The sequence below is a fragment of the Carex rostrata genome, chromosome 5 (assembly GCF_964058835.1).
Source record: "Carex rostrata chromosome 5, lpCarRost1.2, whole genome shotgun sequence".
Taxonomy (NCBI): domain Eukaryota; kingdom Viridiplantae; phylum Streptophyta; class Magnoliopsida; order Poales; family Cyperaceae; genus Carex; species Carex rostrata.
The window spans coordinates 4,630,762-4,652,220 of record NC_135922.1 but is presented as its reverse complement, the minus strand read 5'-3'; the positions used below and the strand labels follow the sequence as shown (position 1 = coordinate 4,652,220).

The 21,459-nt window shown below is 31.7% G+C and overlaps 2 protein-coding genes across 2 annotated transcripts; both read left to right on the top strand.

Moving 5' to 3' along the window:
* Nucleotides 1-7,899: 7,899 nt before the first annotated feature.
* LOC144554545 (uncharacterized) lies at nt 7,900-11,828 on the top strand. Its single transcript, XM_078302859.1, has 2 exons — nt 7,900-10,915; nt 11,266-11,828. Exons 1-2 carry the CDS (start codon nt 7,948-7,950, stop codon nt 11,622-11,624), a joined length of 3,327 nt encoding a protein of 1,108 aa, XP_078158985.1. The 5' UTR covers nt 7,900-7,947; the 3' UTR covers nt 11,625-11,828.
* A 4,759-nt stretch (nt 11,829-16,587) lies between these two features.
* Nucleotides 16,588-20,723, top strand: BCE2 (2-oxoacid dehydrogenases acyltransferase family protein). The gene is made up of 7 exons (XM_078302567.1): nt 16,588-17,046; nt 17,548-17,673; nt 18,132-18,505; nt 18,611-18,858; nt 19,168-19,256; nt 19,439-19,666; nt 20,398-20,723. Exons 1-7 carry the CDS (start codon nt 16,753-16,755, stop codon nt 20,509-20,511), a joined length of 1,473 nt encoding a protein of 490 aa, XP_078158693.1. The 5' UTR covers nt 16,588-16,752; the 3' UTR covers nt 20,512-20,723.
* Nucleotides 20,724-21,459: the final 736 nt, after the last annotated feature.

Sequence of the window (21,459 nt, the reverse complement as noted above, 5' to 3'; positions counted from 1 at the left end):
ATATAATGATTTATCCGGTAGTACATTAGGTGTGGAAGCACAGTTTTGTACATTTGGTAATAGCAGCTATGAAGGCAATCTGAACCTCTGCGGGCCTCCCCTATCAAAAAGTTGTGTCCATACTATTGGTACAACACAGCCTTTGCCGAATAAAATGAATGATGACCGAAGGTATGAAGGCACTGATTTTCTCATATTGTTTGGTTCTTTTTCCCTTTTCTTTGTGGTTAGTTTTTGGGGCTTCATGGCTGTTCTTTATTACAAGAAAAATTGGCGCTATGCTTTGTTTACTTTGGTGGACCGGTATGGTGATATGATATATGTGAAGGTTGTTCTTTGGGCTAGAATGATTAATTGGAGCTGCTTGAAATCAATGGGGTAATTGAAGGACCATTTATTTCAGTTCTAGTTTGGAAGGACATCTTTTATTACGTGTTTATGTATTCCTTAAAAAAATATTTGGGCGAACTTTTATGTATGTATTTTATGTCTATGCATAAATATTTTATATTTAAAGTGCCCAATAAGTTTCACCACATGTAAACTTGGTACCATTATGTGATTTTGTAAACATGGAAACAGTATATGATTCTATAAAACAACCCTCGGTTACACAATAATCCCAATGAAGACCCTAACTAAATCGGAGGAAGAAAATATTTTAAACTGGGGTTCCAATGGACCGTCCAGGTAAGATCACGGGCCGGGCTTTTTACAAGTTTCTATATTTTTAGTTATTTAACTCTTTCGAACATTTAATTTTTACTATGAATTAATTATATTTTATGCTTCTTTTGTCAAAAATGTTAACGTCCGGAACTTTTGCTTAATAGTTACATATTTATTAAAACTCCTTTATCTCAATTATAAAATAAAGGCAAAACAGAACATAAATTCCTTGGTATGACCGAGTTGAAATATAGCATTAGCTGTCATTGTATCCATAAAAAAAGTATCCACAGAAAAATTGAAATTCCTATTTTCTCCATTAAATTAAATATCAACATTCTTATTTACCCATTAAAATTAAATATTTTTTCTTTTATTCTCATTCATTGAATTCAGAGTAGGTTCAATGATCATTGAACCTATTTTGGTTTGATGGGTGTAATGACCATCCGATCTTCATCAAGATTTGTGCGCTCTGCATTAAAATCCATGTCTGTTTCAATTTCCGTCCGCACAGATCCTAATGCTAATCGTACGATGTTGAAGCTAATTGAACTTAAATATAATGTTGGTCCTAGAACCTACTCCTATCTCCCATTCATTTAATTAATTTATTATTATCTTTTAGAAAATTTAAATTGACCAATTTTTCCTACCTCTAAAGTATGAACTTATTTTTTTCAACTTCTTTTTTATTTGCATTGCAAAAGCAAACACCATATAATATTAAGTCTCTCCGAAAAGAGATTGATCAACTTATGCCATTGCACTTAGTCCATAGTTCTTGACCTAAAGCAAATTAAAAAAAAAATGTACTTTTATAATTATATCGTCAATCTTGTATATACTTATATATTTTAAGCGGGATATTAATCAATTTAAAGGGCCTGGGAGCTATTTGGCAAATAAAAAAAAGTGTATACGAAATATTTATCTACTTATTAAAATATATTTGTATATACCTTTTTTTAACTCGTGCGTTGCAATTTGATTACACTGTCTAAAATTCGTGCGTTGCAATTTGATATAAAAAAATGCTCTATCTAAATATTTACCCAAATACATGAGCTATTGTTATTTAGTAGGTTTTTCAAAATTAATCATTTTATATTTTCTTTAAAACAAAATTGGAGGTCGAAGTTTTATCTCTGAGATAGATATTAGTGTATTGTCAGCTAATTAATTTTTAAGATAAATATGGGATATTTTCATCTATAATTCGAACATAGAAAATATTTTTTAATCACTATACTAAAGGCAATTTTTTTTTTTTTTATATATACTTCTCTATGCAAGATATTATCTAGTATATTGTATGAATATTGAATTATTTTTCTTTTGTTTATAGTTGGATCTACTATTTGCTTTTGACAAAAAAATTTAGGTGCATGTCATTATTATCTTAGATAAGATCAAAGGGTGGATGATGAATTGGCAGATAAGTCTCTAATTTTGTATACAAAATGCCACGTCAGATCGAGCTGTCTTCCAATGAAGTTGGACTCTAATTGTATCCACTGTACATTTGCTATGAGTACCCAAAGTGGACTCTCTTCTATTCAATTGTTTATACGTCAGACAAAACAATTAAGTTTGATTCAATACAGAAAAAAAAAATATTACTCTAATTTGTAAGAGAAGAAATTTAATGAAAATACTCCCAGGGGTGCCATTAAAATTTATACATTCAGACTACCTCAATAGCAAGCATTAATTGCATTTTTTTTTCCTAAATTGAGAAAAAAAAAACTCGAAACTTACACAAACACAAATTGTGTAGTTTAAATTAATTACTTTTCTCGATTTTATAATTTAGTTTCATATTAAAATTAAATCACCTTTCATTAGGTCAGACACTATATATGTTTCATGTCTTAACTCAGCGTTGAGATATTCAAGATATATAAGTGTTTTTATTATGAAGAGTTCTCATACATTAATTCATACGCCTATGGTTCTATTACGTCTAACCTACATCTATGGTCACATTTGAAGGCTTGCTCGCACAAAAAAATAAGAATAGAAAGAGAAAAGAATTCAGTTTCATAAGAAGAGATTGAAAAGAGACAAAAATTAGAGAATATATCTCTCATATTTCTTTCTCGTACAACTTTTTATAGTATTTACATAAGGAAGGCCCACATGCTCCTTGCATTGTTAATTATAAATTGGGTGTCCCCAATTGCTTTAAAGAAAAAACTGAGGCGAAAGTTTATAAGTACACCGAGAGTTAAATCAAGTTGTTGACGTAGTATTTAAAAAAAAAAACATATTTGATATTCTTAACATATAATCCAATTAAGAATATTAACAAGATATTACTATTATATTATTAATAAATATGTATATTTTAATTAGATATTATTGTTATATTAGAGGAGAAATTGAGCGAGAAAAAAATAATAAATAAAGGGACAATGCATGGTGAATGAAATACTGAAGAAAATTGAGAGGAGATAGAGATGAGGAAAATAGGAGAAATTAGAGGCGTCGTTAGCTCGACGTGGCCAAGAAAGTCAGAGAAGACGACGACGTCTTGATTTGCTTAGTTGATTACTTGTTTTCATGTGGTTGCTCCCGAACAACTCAATCGACTCTATTCTGAATAGTGAGCTGACTTCAAGCCTTTTTGTAGAGAGAGAGAAAAAAATCGCGGACTATGTAGAGAGAGAGATAGAGAGGCGAAAGTGAGGCGATTTTGACGGAGAAAAGTAGCATGCGGAGGAGTAGAAAAGGCAATTTTGGTGGAGGCGAACTGCCCTGCTCACTGTGCGCTGAGCCGGTTTTGGAAGAGTTTTTTTTTTTTTGAAATTCCAAATTGTTCCTATTATTAGACAAAATCTTGTTTTGTTTGTTGCAAGTTGTTTTATTTTGCCAAAACTGTTTCTACTTCATGCCTGACAAATTATTGATTAATTTGTTGTAAGTTTTATACTAAACCGGTAAACCCCACTTATTGATGTCCTCATTGTTACTGACACTCAATTGACATAATTTTGGTTAATTTGCATAAAATTAACATGATAGAAATTATGATTATTATTTTGTATTTTCTTATTGATTTTGATTATGATCAATTGATATGGTTCATTAATATTTGTTTATTATTTGTACTATTCTTAACTGCAAGTTCTTATTACTATTTTTCTTATATACATTAGGCCGGTGATAATTCATATCCGGTACTTTTAAAAACAATACAAGTGGTATATCAAGGAAATACTTCTAGCTAGGGGTGTCAATGGGTACGGTATGGGTCGGGTGGAGACATTTTCATACCCATACCCATTAAAATTGACATTACCTATACCCTATTCATACCCATTAAAAATTGATCTTACCCTACCCTACTCTTACCCGTTAATATTATCGGATAACGAAATGGTAGCGGGTGAATAACGGATAATAATAGTAGTATAATAATTAGTTTTATTATATTTTACAAATTAAACATCAAAAACTCATTCATTTTAACACATATATAAGTGCATTTCTAATAAAAAATAAAATAAATGTGCAATCAATTCCAACTAAATTATTTTTTATAAAGAATAAAAATTCAAAAACACAAATATACATTTAAGTGAGTTGGAAATTGAATTGAATATACATTTAAGTGGATTGGAAATTGAATTGAATATATATTTGGATTTTATAATTACCCTATAGGGTAACGGGTACGAAATAGTCATTACCCATACCCTTATTCATTTATTTAACGAAAAAAATTCTTACCCATACCCATACCCATACCCAATAAGCTAACGAAAAAAAAAACTTACCCATATCCGCCTTATCGAATACGATACGGGTCGAGTAAACGGCTAAAAAGGTACCATTGACACCCCTACTTCTAGCCTAGTGTTTTTGATAAATTGGACTCAATTAGTAATTTAGAAATTACAATCAATTCAATATGTAGAGATGTGATTCGGTAGGCGGCTCGGACAGAGACGGGAAAGAAGTTATGGAGGTGATTTGGCCCACCACCCATTTAGAAAAAAAGAATTTGAATCCGATTACTGTCTTACTGATATTTTTTTTTTGCTCGGTTCTAGGAAGTTTCTTAGTGCGTTCTGAGTGCAAAATAATTCACAATTCGGGTCCCCTGTTCCAATTTTCATAGTCAGTCATCTACATGTGTTAATAATCAAAGTGGCAAAGCACAAAAACACAGTACTAATGCCAAGAAAATCTCAAAAATGTATCCCTTGTTTTTTCTTTTAATTACATTTCTTCAAATAAAATAATTGAATAAGAAAATAACAAAATTGACAATACTTCTTTTTTGACATAATAAGATAGAAAGAGGTCAGGCTTCTAATCAAAACAATACAATCAAAAGAGAAAAAAAAAACATGAATTGCTAAATGAATTTTGAGCATAGAAAAAAATGGAATAAAAGATATTATCTATGATAATACTTCACCAATCAACTCAAAAATAGAATAAAAGTTGTCTTCAAAAATTCAATTACATCTCTCTTCATAATATGAAAATTAGATGAAAATATTTCCTTCAAATTGCAGCTCCATTCGTAGCAACTTACATAATTTAAAAATCTTGAATCGGAGCCACTATCAGAGTTACAAAAAAAAAACCTTGAATCTGATTAAAAATATAACACACGATCTACTCTCATTTTGAAATCTTTGCCATTGTGATCTTTGTGGGCCATGTTATCCTGGAAATTTGCAAGTGAACACCAAATACAGTTCTGTAACCATTATATATATATATATATATACACACACACACACACATACTAGTATCATACCCGTGCGTTGCAACGGGGACATATTATAAGAAACAAATATATCAATGAAAATAATAATTATCTAAAAATTAAAATACATGTTAATAGAAAATTTATATGATTATGTATTTTTAATTAACTTTAATCGTGATCTCTGATAACAATTTGATGATGTGATGATTTTTTATTTTTAAGTACCAATGATATCAAATAATAGCTCGATTTGAATCTAATATCAAATATCATACAACAATTCAATATCAACATATAATATGATATTAAAAAACATAAATAAAAAGTGTTATCGTGTGTATGTATAGGATACACACACACACACACATATTATAAGAAAAATATATATTCACACACACGTTCCAATTTATATTCTTCTTTGTTTTCAATTTAGAACACACACACACACACACACATTGATATATTCTATATCGGAAATATATTCTAAATTGTCCACACCAATATGTATAGAAACAAAGAAAGAGAAATAAGGAAATAAAAAAAAAAGATTTTCATTGGGATCCGTATAGAAACAAAGAAGTAAGAAAACAATAAATAAGAAAATGGAAGGTGGAGTCTTCTCAATTGAAGAGGGGAAATATGGAAAAAAAAAACGGATAAATATATCGTTAAATTTCATAATTTATTCAATTTTAATTGTAACGTATCGTGTGGCAGCATATGTGGTAGGTATGTTTTTAACTAAATTTAGACTTCTATACATAAAACATATGCATTTAATCAAAAAAAGACAAAATATGTAATTGGAGAGATGACATCAAATCCGAAGTTTCATCTCTCAATCGTAGCCGTTGGCGAATCGGACACCCAACGTGCTTAATAATAGAATAGAGATATATATATTTTTATAGTTAGTTGGCAAGTCACAATCAAAAAAACAAAAAACAAAAGGTTGGCAAGGTACCACTAACAATTGTATTAATAAAAAAAGGTATTTCCAGACCACTAAATGTGTGTTATTAACGCCAAGCACTTAAATGTAATCATTGCAGCAACAACCATACGAATACTGTGACCTTTGTAGGGACCTTGAGTCCTGTAATCATTCTTGCTTTTAAAAGTAATCAAGAGTGCATAATTTATCATTCATTTATTACCTTACTAGAAAAATGACATGGATTAAAAAAAATAGCAATTGGTAAGTATATAACTCCACCTGTGTAACTTCTATACAGCCTGTTCCAAGTCAGAAAAAGAAAAGAAAAAAACTTTTGATCTAATAGCTATAGTAATATCCACTAGGTAGGAGGTCATTGATTTGAAGTTCAAATATAGATAATTATACAAGTAGATGAGTTATTGGATATGCACAAATATCTGCCTTCAATCCGGCCCCCACCGTCTAATCAAAAATAAAATTAATAAATACCAATAAAATCTCTAAAGTGTTTACCTTGTTTTTTTTTTACATTTCTTCAAATAAAAAATCTGGATAGGAAGATGAAAAAATTAGCAATCGTTCTTAATTTACTCAATAAATATTGAGCATAAAAAATGTGAAATAAAATTACACCACCGGTGATATATACTCTACCAATCAACTCAAAAATAGAATAAAAAGTGTTTTTAAAATTCAATTACATCTCTCTCCATAATACGAAAATTATATGAAACTATTGATTTAAAATTGTAGCTCCATTTTCGTAGCAAATTATAGAATTTAGGAACTTTGAATTGGACTAAGAACATATATAAGAGACGCAGTCTCTACACTTATTTTAAGTCTTCGTATCACAAGAAAATAGAGCATGTCTCCACTAAATTGTACTATGTTAAGTAGCAACTAGCAAAGCATTGCCATCTTTTTCTCCTAGACTAGAATTATTATTGTGGATCCTGCTAGCCTGGAAATTTGCAAGTCATTAGCTAGTAGCTATAGTACGTATTATCCTTTATATATGTAAGAGGTCACGGATTTGAAATTCGGATGAAATCTTTTATAGATACTTTATTATAAGAATAGATGAGTTATTGGCTATGCACAAATATCTGTCTTCATTCCGGCCCCCACCATCCTATTAAAATAAAAATTAATAAATACCAATAAAATCTCAAAAGTATTTACCTTGTTTTTCTATTACATTTTGTTTTCTTTTACATTTTTCTAATAAAATAACTGAATAGGAATTTTCTTGATGTACTAAAAGACTGAATTTTATATTTTTTATAATTTTTTACAATCTTATTAGAAAGGCAGAAAATCAATTGATTTGAAAATGAGTAACAATTGTGGTCCCATGTCCCAATTTCCATAGCCAGTCATCCCCTGCCCGGTCATCTGCAGGGTAGAATAATAAAATAATTCACAGCTACGAGTCCAATCAAGTCAGTTCCTACTTACCATTGAATCTGAAAGGAACAAATTAAAAATTCTAATGGTTCATACAAGACGTAATAACAATCAGCATTAGACATTAGACGACTCATTAGGGAATCTATAAGAAGAGCACTCTGGAAGAGAGAAACCCATTGCCCTCATTACACAAATCATGGAACGTTGTTATAATGTTCTCATTATCTACTTCCTCTTCAGCTTATCCTCATTTTCTCTCTCTGCCATAGTAACCACCAGTAAAACTGATCTATTAACACTTCTATCTTTCAAATCCCAAATACATGATGACCCATTAGGAGTCTTCTCCTCATGGAATGAGTCACTGAACCACTGCCAATGGCAAGGGATCTCGTGTGGCCGGCACCATCCTGATAGAGTGACTGCTTTCGTTCTCGACTCCAAACAATTGTCAGGTTATATATCTCCATCTCTAGCAAACCTCACGTTTCTCCAAAGGATTAGTATTTCTGATAATAATCTAAGAGGAAGCATCCCGGTAGAGATTGGATACTTGGGTAGGCTACAGTTTGTCAATTTGAGTAGGAATTTTCTCGATGGTAGCATTCCGGCTAACTTAGCCCAATGCAAAGAACTTAAATATATCAATCTGGGTAATAACTTCCTCACAGGAGGCATACCGTTGGAATTCGGTCTCATGCCACAACTCCAAGTATTAGGACTATATGTCAATAATCTCACAGGATCAATTCCTTACACCTTAGGCAACCTTAGTAGCCTAATACGTTTTTTTATTGACAGCAATTATTTTGATGGCGATATTCCAGATAATTTTGGCAGACTCACTAACATGGCACGTCTTTCTCTTTACAATAATAAATTGACAGGTTCCATCCCACCTACCTTAGGTAACCTTACCAAATTATCAGTTCTTTATCTTGACCAAAATAGCATTAGTGGTCATATCCCGCCTGACTTGGGCAACCTTACTAACTTACTGTCACTTACTCTATATAAAAATCAACTCTATGGTTCCATCCCACATACCTTGGGCAATCTTCAAACTTTAGCAAATTTTGATCTATCCGTAAATATGTTAAGTGGATCCATCCCTGATGAACTCGGGAACCTTGAAAACCTTCAGTTGTTGGATGTTAGTAGTAACAACATTTCGGGTGAAATACCACCATCCCTTTACAACCTATCAGCATTGCAGTATTTGGAACTTGGTTATAACCAGTTTCATGGAGCTCTCCCTTCCGATATGTGCAATGCTTTACCAAACTTGGAATATCTACTCATGTATAACAATACTCTCAAAGGACGTATCCCACCATCCATATCCAATTGTTCTTCCCTTATTTGTGTTGGATTAAGTTATAATTACTTCAATGGCATGATACCACCTAGTATTGGATCCTTAAAAAATCTTCAAATAGCTATTTTTAATAATAATCGACTAGAAGCCAAGAGCTCAGTTGACTGGAGTTTCATGGATGCTTTGACCAATTGTACTTTGTTAAAGAAGTTATCCTTAACTAGCAACCAACTTCAAGGAGTGTTACCTAGTTCTATAACAAACCTTTCTACTAGTCTTATTCAACTCTCACTGTATAATAACCCAATTTCAGGAAGAATACCGGCAGAGCTCGGAAAACTCAATAACTTAAACTTCCTTAGCCTAGCCAAAATGTCTCTCAGTGGTACCATTCCGGTAGAAATTGGTAACCTTTTCAAATTGGGAATATTAGCTCTGGCTGATAATATGATTTCAGGTCAAATCCCATCAACTTTTGCCAACCTAACCCAAATGACCAAACTATATCTAGGCAATAATGCATTAGAGGGGGGTATACCGCCAGAATTAAGTAACATGAAATTCTTAGATGACCTGGATTTGTCAAATAATAAGTTGGTAGGTGAAATTCCCAAAGAAATCATGGGTCTACATTCTCTTTCTGTAAGTTTGGACTTGTCATACAATTATCTCACAGGCATCTTGCCACTAGAAATTGGTAACTTGAATAACCTACAATCAATTCATCTCTCGAAAAACAAGTTACGTGGAGAGATTCCTAGCACAATTGATGGATGCCAGATACTAGAAGCCCTTTATCTTGATAGCAATATGTTCCAAGGAACAATTCCATCCAACTTAAACAAACTAAGAGGGCTGCAAAACCTCGATATCTCTAACAACTCGCTCTCTGGTCGAGTCCCTGAATTCCTGGGTACAATGAACTTGCTATATTTGAATATTTCTTTCAATAATTTCGAGGGAGAATTACCAGAAAAAGGCATTTTTAAGAATATCAGTGGTCTAGATGTAAGAGGAAATTCAAAGCTTTGTGGTGGACTGCCTCAAATGCATTTGTCACACTGCATCTCACAACCTACCACACAAAAACATCATTCTCGAAGAAACATGGTGCTCATAAGTTCTGTTGTTGGTTCTTTTGTTTTCATAACCTCAATCATTTGCTTGTTAGTGATTTATTACTGTAGAAACAACCCTCGAAACAACCCACAATCTGATAGAATTTTAAAATATGGGTTAAAGCCTGTTTCATACAATGACCTTCTTAGAGCCACTGAAAATTTCTCTCTGAATAATCTAATTGGAAGAGGTGGATTTGGAGAAGTTTACAAAGCTGTTATGCGCTTTGAGAATGTGACAATAGTTGCGGTGAAGGTGCTAAACCTCGTGAAACACAGTGCTTCTCGAAGTTTCTTAGCTGAATGTGAGGCATTAAAAAATGTGAGAAACCGGAACCTTGTAAAAGTGTTGAGTTTGTGCTCTAGCATTGACCACCAAGGTAATGATTTCAAGGCTTTGGTTTTTGAGTTCATGCGAAATGGGAGCTTGGAAACATGGCTGCATCCAAATGCATGTATGGGTCGGCCATTCAGAAGCCTCAGCTTCATCCAGAGGTTGAACATCGCATGTGATGTGGCAGTAGCCATAGATTATCTCCATTACCATGTACCGGCACCAATCGTGCATTGTGATCTCAAACCTAGCAATGTACTTCTGGATGGTGACATGACTGCACATGTAAGTGATTTTGGATTAGCAAGGTTTTTGGTTCAACCTGATACCATGCCTTCTCAGTCCATGTCGACCACAGGTGGAATCAAAGGTTCTATTGGCTACATTCCTCCAGGTATAATAGATCAACTTATTATTTGAGAAGTTTTTTTTTAGTATGTTCCTGAAACAAAATTATTCACCGAGTTTGCTTATGTTCAAGGAAACAATTGCCTCATTTATACAAAGAGCTATACTATGTATACTTCTTCAACTTATTAATTTGGGCTATATAATTTGAAAACTTGTCAAAAGTATGGATGCCTCATTTATACTAACATGTTTTGAACTTGTATTATCTATGCATAATTCTTTATTTTTCTTCTTTGGGCTATATCATTTGAAAATTTTACACAAATATACGCACGATCACTAGGCTTGAGTACTAAAAATTAGGACTGTAACTATTCACTTTTCATTGTCTAGAATATGGAATGGGTGGTCGGCCATCAGTAGAAGGAGATGTCTATAGCTATGGTATTCTTCTGCTTGAGATGTTCACTGGAGTAAGTCCCACTGACGAGAGAATCAGAGATGGTTTGAGCCTTCAGAAGCATGTTGAGATGGCTTTCCCCGACCAAGTGATGGACATAGTTGACCCCAAATTATTCTCTGAAACTGATGGAGAAGACAAATTGTATGCACCTGAAAATGTCAATGGTTGTTTGCTATCAGTGATTCAATGTGGTCTGTTGTGCTCCAAAGAGTCCCCAAAAGAGCGCATTTCAATAAAAGATGTTACCAAGGAGTTGAACTCAACAGAAACAAAGTTGCATAGGCCATAGAGACCAAGAAAAAGGATCAAAGAGAAGAAGGGATCCCCTAAATATGTATTATATATAAAATTGGATAGCATGCGATTGTGGTAATTTACAGTGTTGTAGTATTTATATGTTGTAAAGAAGAATATTGTTTCTTTATATTAACAAATTATGGGACCTAAGTATTTTAATTGAAAGACCTTTGATATGCACCAAATTAAATAAGAATATTATAATGAATGAAATGGATTAATGTTGCATATTTATATATATTTGGAGTATTCACTAGTTCTTCTGATAAGATTTAAAGATCTATCAGAGTTTTCTTACACCTCTCCAAGCTGCCTTCATGCATGGAATTCAAATGTCCAAGGTAACTCAAATATTGATTTTGAATCCGGACTGTTTTATTATAATCCACATGTATTAAAGAAGCTTATGAATTTTAATTTAGATCCAATTGAGCCGGATTCTAATCGAACAATCTGGATTCAAACTCAAATTTAAATTACTTCAGATATCCAAACCCCCAAACATGTGTTTAATCTCTGTAGAGTTACTCAAAATTAGGTAGGAATTTTATTTGGACTTGTTTAAAATATACGAGGTCCTTTAAAGGTTTGTCAGACTAATGCGAATGATCCGAATCCAACTCAATGGGATGCGGTATCACGATCTCACACGGAGTTTTAATTACTTTTTTTAAATAAAAAACTTACCAAACATTGGTTCAAGAGGCAACTATAATTTTTTTTCAATGTTTCCATTAAGCACCATATTCTTAGATTTATACAAGCAAAAATAAACCAATTAGTAATTACCTTTGTTTTATTTTTATAATAAATTTTATTGTTAGTAAATTAAAAAATATTTAATGCATAACAGCCAAATAAATTATGTTATTATAATTCTAAATTAAAATAAATTACATAAATTATATAAATCATAATTTACAAAAAGTTTTACATTAAAAATTATATGGTTTTGTTTTGGGTTATAAAAGCACGTCTTTTGGTGAAATCATCCATAAATATAATGTAATAACGAAAACCTTTTCTAATATAATTGGTGTGTGTCCCCATACATCCGAATACACAATCTCAAAATAAAAAAGAAATAAGAAGAACTAGAAATAAAGGGCAAACGATATGCCTTATCCACTAAACAATTATAGCATAACGACATCTTATTTCTTGAACAATATAAAGAATTTGAATATATATTTTTTTTGGTGGTGGTAGAAGAATGATTCCCAAATCTAGCATTCTAAATATCGATTGAAAATCATTTATCAAAATGACTCTTTTGGATGTCGAGTTATTATTTTGCTTCCTTACTTGTAATAAAGCATTCTCATTAATTTTAATTAGGTATTATCAGTATGTTATTTTTAAGTTAGAAAACAAATAATTTGAACATTTATCAAATTTAGCAACAATATTTTCTTTAAAACCAAATACAATATCAGTTACTTGATATTCTCGAATATCTTATAGAAAACAATTGAATAGATTATACTTCATATTATATGTTTATGATATTAAAAAAAAATTCTATAATTTTGTAACTTGATCAGATGTATAAAGAAACACATGGATATTTAAAAGCAATAATATTTCTTCATACAAAATACATTTTTTATCACACAAATTGCATTACTTTATTTGAATGTCTCATCATATCATACGGATTCTAAAAAAATTACCATCATATACATAATCTTGAGGAAACATTTTTTTTACTACATACAACTCAAAGGAGCATTTTAATTTTATCGTTTGAATTATAGTTTATATCATTAATAATGTCCGAAAATTGTTAATTTTGGAAGTACAATTAAAATCTATCTTTAATAATTTATATCAGACTGTTATCATCTGTACAAGAAAATATCTTTGTACAAACTTTTTTCTCCAAGTAAAGAGACTTTTTCACAAAATGGTATCGGTGTTGACGGATCGATGAGATAAAAATTAATCGTTTTGCTGAAATTTAAATAGCTTTCTATTTTGTTTATAATTTTTGTTTTTATGTCCTTATACATGATACTTTATTTACAATTTAGAAGTCCTCGAACAGGATCCAAAATGGGCCATGCTTAACTCTCACACAACAGGCCGGGTTTGATTCTCATAGATGAAGCCCATTTAGGCTCCAAAACTCCATTGTCATTTCCTTCCCATTCTCATTTCATAGTGAAATTTGATCTGGGTTGAAGATTTTGACAGAGCAATTTTTAATTTATTCAACGCATACACAAAAATTAAATAACACGGCATAAAACTCGTACGCTGCAATTTGATATAAAAACTAGCTGCTCTATGAAAATATTTACCTAAATACATGAGCTATTAATTGTTAGTAGGCTTTTTAAGATTAATCATTTTTGTACTTATTTTTAAAGGAAATTGGAGGTCTAATCTATATTATTTGTGCATTGTCACCTAGCTAATTAGTTTTTAAGATATATATGAGATATTTCATCTAGAATTCGAACATACAAAATATTAATTTTTAATCAATACTAAAAACGCATTCTTTTATATTATAAACTTCTTCGTGCAATATATTAGTTAATATCTTTTGTTGAATTAAATTATTTTTTCTTGTGTGTTTATAGTTTGATCTGTTATTTGCTTTTGACAAAAAATTTAGGTGCATGCCATTATTATCTTAGATAAGATCAAAGGGTGGATGGTGAATTGGCAGATAAGTCTCTAATTTTGTATACAAAATGCCACGTCAGAGTAGTCTTCCAATGAAATTGGACTCTATATCCACTGTACATTTGCTATGAGTACCCAAAGTGCACTCTCTTCTGTTCAATTGATTATACGTCAGACAAAACAATTAAGTTAATTTGATACAATACAGAAAAAAAAAATTATTACTCTAATTTGTAAGACATGAAATTCAATGAAAATTTTAGAATACAATATTCAAGGAAGAACAAAATAAGATAATTGTGTCTATATACGCCTATGGTCTCATTACGTATATCCTACATATATCTATGTCTCATGTGAAGGTTTGTTCGCACAGAAAAGTTAGAATAGATGCATGGAGAAAGAAATAGATTTCTCAATCAGAGATGAAGAGATTGAAAAGTAGCAAAAATAGAGAATATAACTTTTTTGGTAAAGTTTTTTATAATATTTACATTTTCTCATTTTTTTAATAATACTTAATAACTGAAAATGTAATTTTTTTTTAATTGTTCAGGGCCTCAAATATTTTGCTGAAACTGTAAATGAATTAAATATTAATGTTTAAATATAAATAAAAGTTGTGTGGTAGAAATAAACCGCACACTTGTAAACGAGTGTAGAAAGATAGATGCTCCTTGGATTTTTAAAAACTGCTCTATATATTTATCTAAATACTTGAGCGATTGTTAGCAGGTTTTTTAAGATTAATCATTATTATACCTTTTTTAAGTTAGAAATGTAATCTTTGTCTCTGAGATAGTTATTTGTACATTGTTACTAGCTAACTAATTTTTAAGATAAATATGAGATATTACATGTAGAAATCGAACATAGAAAATATTTATTTTTAATCTAAATATATATATATATAAATAGATTTTAAATATATATATATATATATACACTTCTTTGTGCAATATATCATTAGTATCTTATAGATAAGTCTTTAATATTTTGTTTACACAATGCCACGTGTCAGAGTCTCCCTATGAAGTTGGACTCTAGTTGTATATATCCACTTTACATTTGCTATGAATACCCAAAGTGCACCCTCTTCTGTGTTAAATTGATTACATCAGACAAAGTTCAAGAGTTTGATCCAATTCATAAAAAATTTATTACTCAAAATTGTAAGAGATGAAATTCAATGAAACCTTCAATAGCAAGGGTGTCACTACATTTTAGACATTGAGACTACCCTTGATAGCAAGCATTAATTGCATTTTTTTTTTATCTAAATCAGATTAGAAAATCACATACATCTTATCAATAAAATAATGATAATAAAATAAATAGATAGTTAACAAAAAATAGCTCAATACTTGTATACAACAAAAAATTGTATAATTTAGATTACATTTTTCTCAAATATATAATTTAGTTTCAAATTAGAGAGTCATATTTTACTAACTTAGACACTTTGTTTCATGTGGCAACTTCTATTGAGAAAACCTACTTTTACTAATTAATAAGAGTTCTAATACAGGCAAAAATTAAAAATGACGTCTATCGTAAGTTTATAATATCATGTGATTATGTGAAGGTTTGCCCTCACAAAGAGAGCAAGAATAGATAAAACAAGACATATGTTTGTAAATTATTGGAAATGAACAATAGCAAAAAAGAAAAAATGCCACAAATAAATAAATGTTATAAAAATTAGAAGGCTATTATCTCAGGGGACAGTGTATGGCGACCCATACCAACTACAGAAGAGCAACAATCATTTGTACTATGTTGATTTCTGTGTCCGTTCTTCTACAGCACACTATGTAGCGAATTGGTAACTTACTAAATTACTACATTATAATGTTATAAATAATGGTATGTGCTCTCGGATAGACATGGTACCATCAAATAATTAAGTGGAAATAATTAAAAATAATTTATTATAATAAGAAATAATAATCAATTAGTTAGAAAAATTCATAACAGTTTGATCACCATTAACTAATCTATCAATTAATCAGCTAAACAGTTGTTTTTTACAACATTGCTACATTCATTCTTACATTCAGTGACTGATGCACTACTTCTCAACGGTAACTCAAATTTTGAATTAAGATCTAGACCGTCGATCAAAATTCAGATCAATTCTTCAGGCCGTATCTATGTAGCTGCTCTCGGTGCAAAAAAAATTAAGATATAGTTCTCGGTGGATCATACCTATCAGTCATATAAGATTTCTTCACGGTGTACATACCAGGAGCACGTAAAACAGTAACTTCTTCTGGGACAAAACGGGTAAATATATTAACAAATCTGTTTTGACTTCACACAGCACAGAACTATCTGCAGCATTGTTTTAATTTTACAATCTGTACGCTACTTGAAGTAATAACTTCTCTGTTAAAATCTTTACCTGAATAACTAACGAAGGAAACATTGCTTCTACTTCGCTAACTCTAACAGAGGCCTTCTCTCTCTCTCTCTCGATCTCGAAAATGGCGTGGAGACGTCTCTCTCGATTGAACCTCTTTCGCGCCACCTCTTCCTCTTCTATCAACTATCTATTCTCCAGTACTTCACCAGAGGTCACTCGTCTCTCTTCTCTCAGTGCCTCTTTATCCCCTCAATTTCCCAAATTGACTGGATTCTCTGGCTATTCTCGGAGGTGGTACTCGAGCAATCCGGGGTATGCCGAGGCAGTAACTGGAGGGGAACTGGTGGAGGTACCCCTGGCGCAAACTGGAGAGGGAATTGCGGAGTGTGAACTTCTCAAGTGGTTCGTCCAAGAGGTCAAAGTTCCCATCTTTTTTTCTTTTTTTTTCCAATTCACGAATTTTCTCATGAATCTTTGAAGCTAAGGGTAAAATAGCCATTTTAATTGTTTGCTAATATTAAAATGTATTTTTAGTTGATTAAATTGTAAAATGGGGATATTAGCAGAATAACTAAATGAAGTTTTGATTGGTATATGTATAAACTTCTCATTTCTCAATTAGTTATATGTAAATTGATCATGCATGTAGGCTAATGTAATGTATTCCTGTTAGTATTTGAAGGTAGGGGTAAAATAGTCATTTTTTAATTGTCTCCAATATTATATTGTATTTTTAGTTGATTAAACAAAATGGGGATATTAGAAGAATAACTGAATCAAGAAATTATGATGGGTATATATATAAACTTATCAATTCTCAATTAGTTATATATAAATTGATCATGCATGTAGGCTAATTTATTTTATCTCTGTAGTTAGAATTTGTTTTGAAATGATGTATATTATTTATTGATAGGGGGACGAAGTCCAAGAATTTGAAAGGCTATGTGAGGTTCAAAGTGACAAAGCTACAATCGAAATTACAAGTCGATTCAAGGGCAAAATCCATCAAATTAATTTTACCCCTGGTGATATTGTAAAGGTACTACCTTTTTACACATATTCTTTCAAATAAATCTTTAAAAAATAGGGATACCCTAATAAACTTAAAAATTACGTATTCCCCCCTCTAATATTCATAATATCATATTTAGCCTTCTAAATATCAAAAACTCACAAATTTACCCATTTTATTGTCGTTTCTATCAAAACTGGTTTTAAATTTATAAGTACCCATTTTACCCTCTTTTATGAAAAATTAAAAATATGTACCATGTTTGAGAAAAATGTCAGTTTCTTGGGTCGTTGGAGGGCAAATTGGTCATTTCTGTACTTCATATAATTTGGTTGCTGTCAAAAGCGCTGACTCCTGATTTAATGTCACATTTATCATGGTTTGTATCAGTATGCATTGGAGAGTGGTAATAGTTGTATGAAAAATAAGAATATTGTAAACTTAAAATAAATTATAAAATTGATGTATTCCAATTATTGCCATAGGTTGGGGAGACCTTGTTAAAGATACTTACTGACGGGCACGAGAGCAACTCCTTGGACAGGACGTCTCCAGTTAATACTGGTACAATTGACACAGATGGTGAAAATCAAAGTGAAATGCCATCTGTCAGTGGAGGTGTTCTCGCAACCCCAGCTGTCAGGTCACTTGCTAAGCAATATGGCCTTGATATAAATCAGATTCGCGGGACTGGGAAGGAGGGGAGGGTTTTGAAGGAAGATGTATTGAATTATGCAATTAGTAAGGGGCTTATTTGCACACCTGATACTGACAAGGTGGAGACTTTCAATGAAGGAAGTGAAAGTAGAAGCAGTTTTGTCAGTACCAGTGCATATCAGGATACAACTATTCCTCTCAGGTATCAAATCAGTATAAGGTTTTACTTTCAAAATATTTGTTTGTTGATGTCATTGGATTGATAAGAATATAATTAATACTTCTATTTTTCAAAATTGGTTTTTAGGGGATTCCACCGAGCAATGGTGAAATCGATGACTCTAGCGGCACGGGTCCCGCATTTTCATTACTTAGAAGAGATAAATTTTAGTGCACTTGTGGAGCTTAAAGAAGCATTTAAAAAAGAAAATAAAGACCAAAGCATAAAGCACACATTTCTTCCTTTTCTAATTAAATCCCTCTCTACGGCCTTGACAAAATTCCCTCTTTTGAATAGTTCTTTAAGTGAAGAGACCAATGAAGTAATACTCAAAGGTACACCGGCATAGTTTTTTTATATTTTTTACATGATCTTCATATGAAAATGTACAAAAAGACCAGATTTTATATTTGTTTTGAATTTTTTGTTTTACTATTTTATTAGAAAGGTAGAAAATCACTTGATTTGAAAATTCTAGACCATCCAAAAGCAGTGATTTTCTACCTAACTAAAAAAATAGTAAAAAATTAAAAAAAAAATGTAAAATTTTGCCTACGAGTACATTTTCATATGAAGATCATGTTGTACGGTTCATAGGTAAATTAACCTTTGTATTTATATTTTTTATTTCATTTATTGAGTAGGTTGCCATAACATAGGAGTAGCGATGGCTACGGATTATGGATTAGTAGTGCCTAATATAAAGATGGTTCAATCTCTCTCTATTTTGGAGGTAATTATTCTCTATTTTGTATTTGCTATATTTTTTCAATTGTTTTCCGCACTTCCTATTCATTGGATTTGTCTGTATGAAAAACCTTGTATTCTATAACATTAGCAAATAACACCTTGCATTCCTTCAAAAGAAAGATTATATTTCATGGACATTTTTGTTTCCATTTTTGTTAATTGTAGATTACTAAAGAGTTGTCAAGACTACATGAATTAGCAACACATAATAAATTAAACACAGAGGATGTAACTGGAGGCACCATTACCTTAAGCAACATTGGTTCAATAGGCGGTAAGTTCGGTTCCCCGCTACTCAACTTACCGGAAGTGGGCATCATTGCCCTTGGAAGGATCCAGAAGTTACCGCGGTTTGACGAAAATGGGAACATCTATCCTGCTTCCGTGACAAATGTATGCCAGATAATTTTTTTTCCTGTACCAAGATAATATACCTGCATAGCGGTACTGTTATGGTACTGTAACATAGCCTCAATTAATCCAGAAATAAGTAAATGATCTAGAAAAGAGCTAACCAGCAATGAAAATAGAAAGAAGTAAAAATAACAATGATAAAATCTTTGGACATTTTTGGAATGGACCACGGAATGGTATTATAGTCTGGATTGGAACCCTTTTCTTTAATAGAGTTTATATATTACAGACCAAATAGTATTTCTATACATCACCGAATTTTGTTCATAGCAAAAAAAAAAAAAAAAAAAAATTAAAACTATACCATCGATTTCGGACAATTTTGTTTTATACCACAACCACTGAATTATTCAGTGGTTGAAATCTGTGTTATGAGAGAGTTGGTGCTTCTAAAGATGATACCACAGATTTCAACTGCTGAATATCCGAAATTAGCTATAAAAGTGAAAATTTGATATTTGTTTATGCTATCGATAAAAAAAGGGTACATATCATATGGAAATTGTAGGTTATTGTTGTTGTTGGATAGTAATGATCTTTCAAAATTACCCGCCAATTCTTATTCATATAACCGATCTTATAAAAGTATAAATTGAATCTGTGGACTCGAAGAGATATACAAAATTGTTTCATTTTTCATAAGAAAAAGGAGGAAAAGAGAATGAAAAAGATAGCTTGCAATAACTAGCGACGTGTTTGTTTGTTGACAGGTAACAATAGGAGCTGATCACAGAGTGGTAGACGGAGCGACAGTTGCTCGATTCTGTAACGAGTGGAAGAACCTCATCGAAAAGCCCCAGCTGTTCTTGCTCCACATGCGGTGATAAGTCGCTCACTGAATCGTGGGCCCCACTTGGTTAAACGACATGTATTGGTTCTTCATAGCAATTGACAATAACCACTTCAGAGAAAATGCTGCTCGGAAATGGTTGGTTGTGTAGCAGCATTGTTGCCTCTAATAAATAAATTTGTGTATAGGAGGCTAATAAAATGTATGTGATTTACATATGCTAGTTGTTTCTCTCTATTATTACCAGTCCTGCCAGTGAATTTTAGACATATCGGGCCGAGATGGCACCATGTCGGGTTCACGGCATATTCCTCTCGTCTAGGCCGAGCAATGCCCTTGCCGAGTCGGGTTTTGTTAGCATGTCTCCAAATGGATTTTACATTGGCATTAACTTTCCATTTCCACTTTTGGGCCCATGAACAGAAGCTGTCACCTAGCTTTTTTGGGCCCATGACAGATCAGATTTTGATCCAGTTCAAAATAACAACTACACTAAAGTAGCACTACTTTAATAATACAATGAAAATTCATTTAATAATAAAAGACAAAATTTGCCCAGCGCATGATACCATTTAGGGGTGAGAAAATAGTTCCCAACTCGTAATTTGTTCATAATTCGTTCGCTAATAATTTCTTCATTATCAATTTGCTCGTTAATTTAATGAACTGATCATGAGTAAATTTCAACTTGCTCATTACTAATCAGATCCAAACTCAAGACAAATTAAATTGCAAAGCACCAGGCAGACCCTAGCTAACTCATCGATTATCCCTTTCCTTCTTTGTGTATAGTCTATACTGTTTGGTTGTTAAATTATGTTAAATTCGAAGATTTAGTGTTTTTGTTTTTGGTTAAATTTAATTCCTATTATGTATTATTTAGGACTTTGAGCCTTAAAAAATTCAAATTGCTTAGAATTTAAACATTAATTGGTCTTAACACTTAAGTCTTAATTAACAAGTTGCTTAACGAGTTACGAGT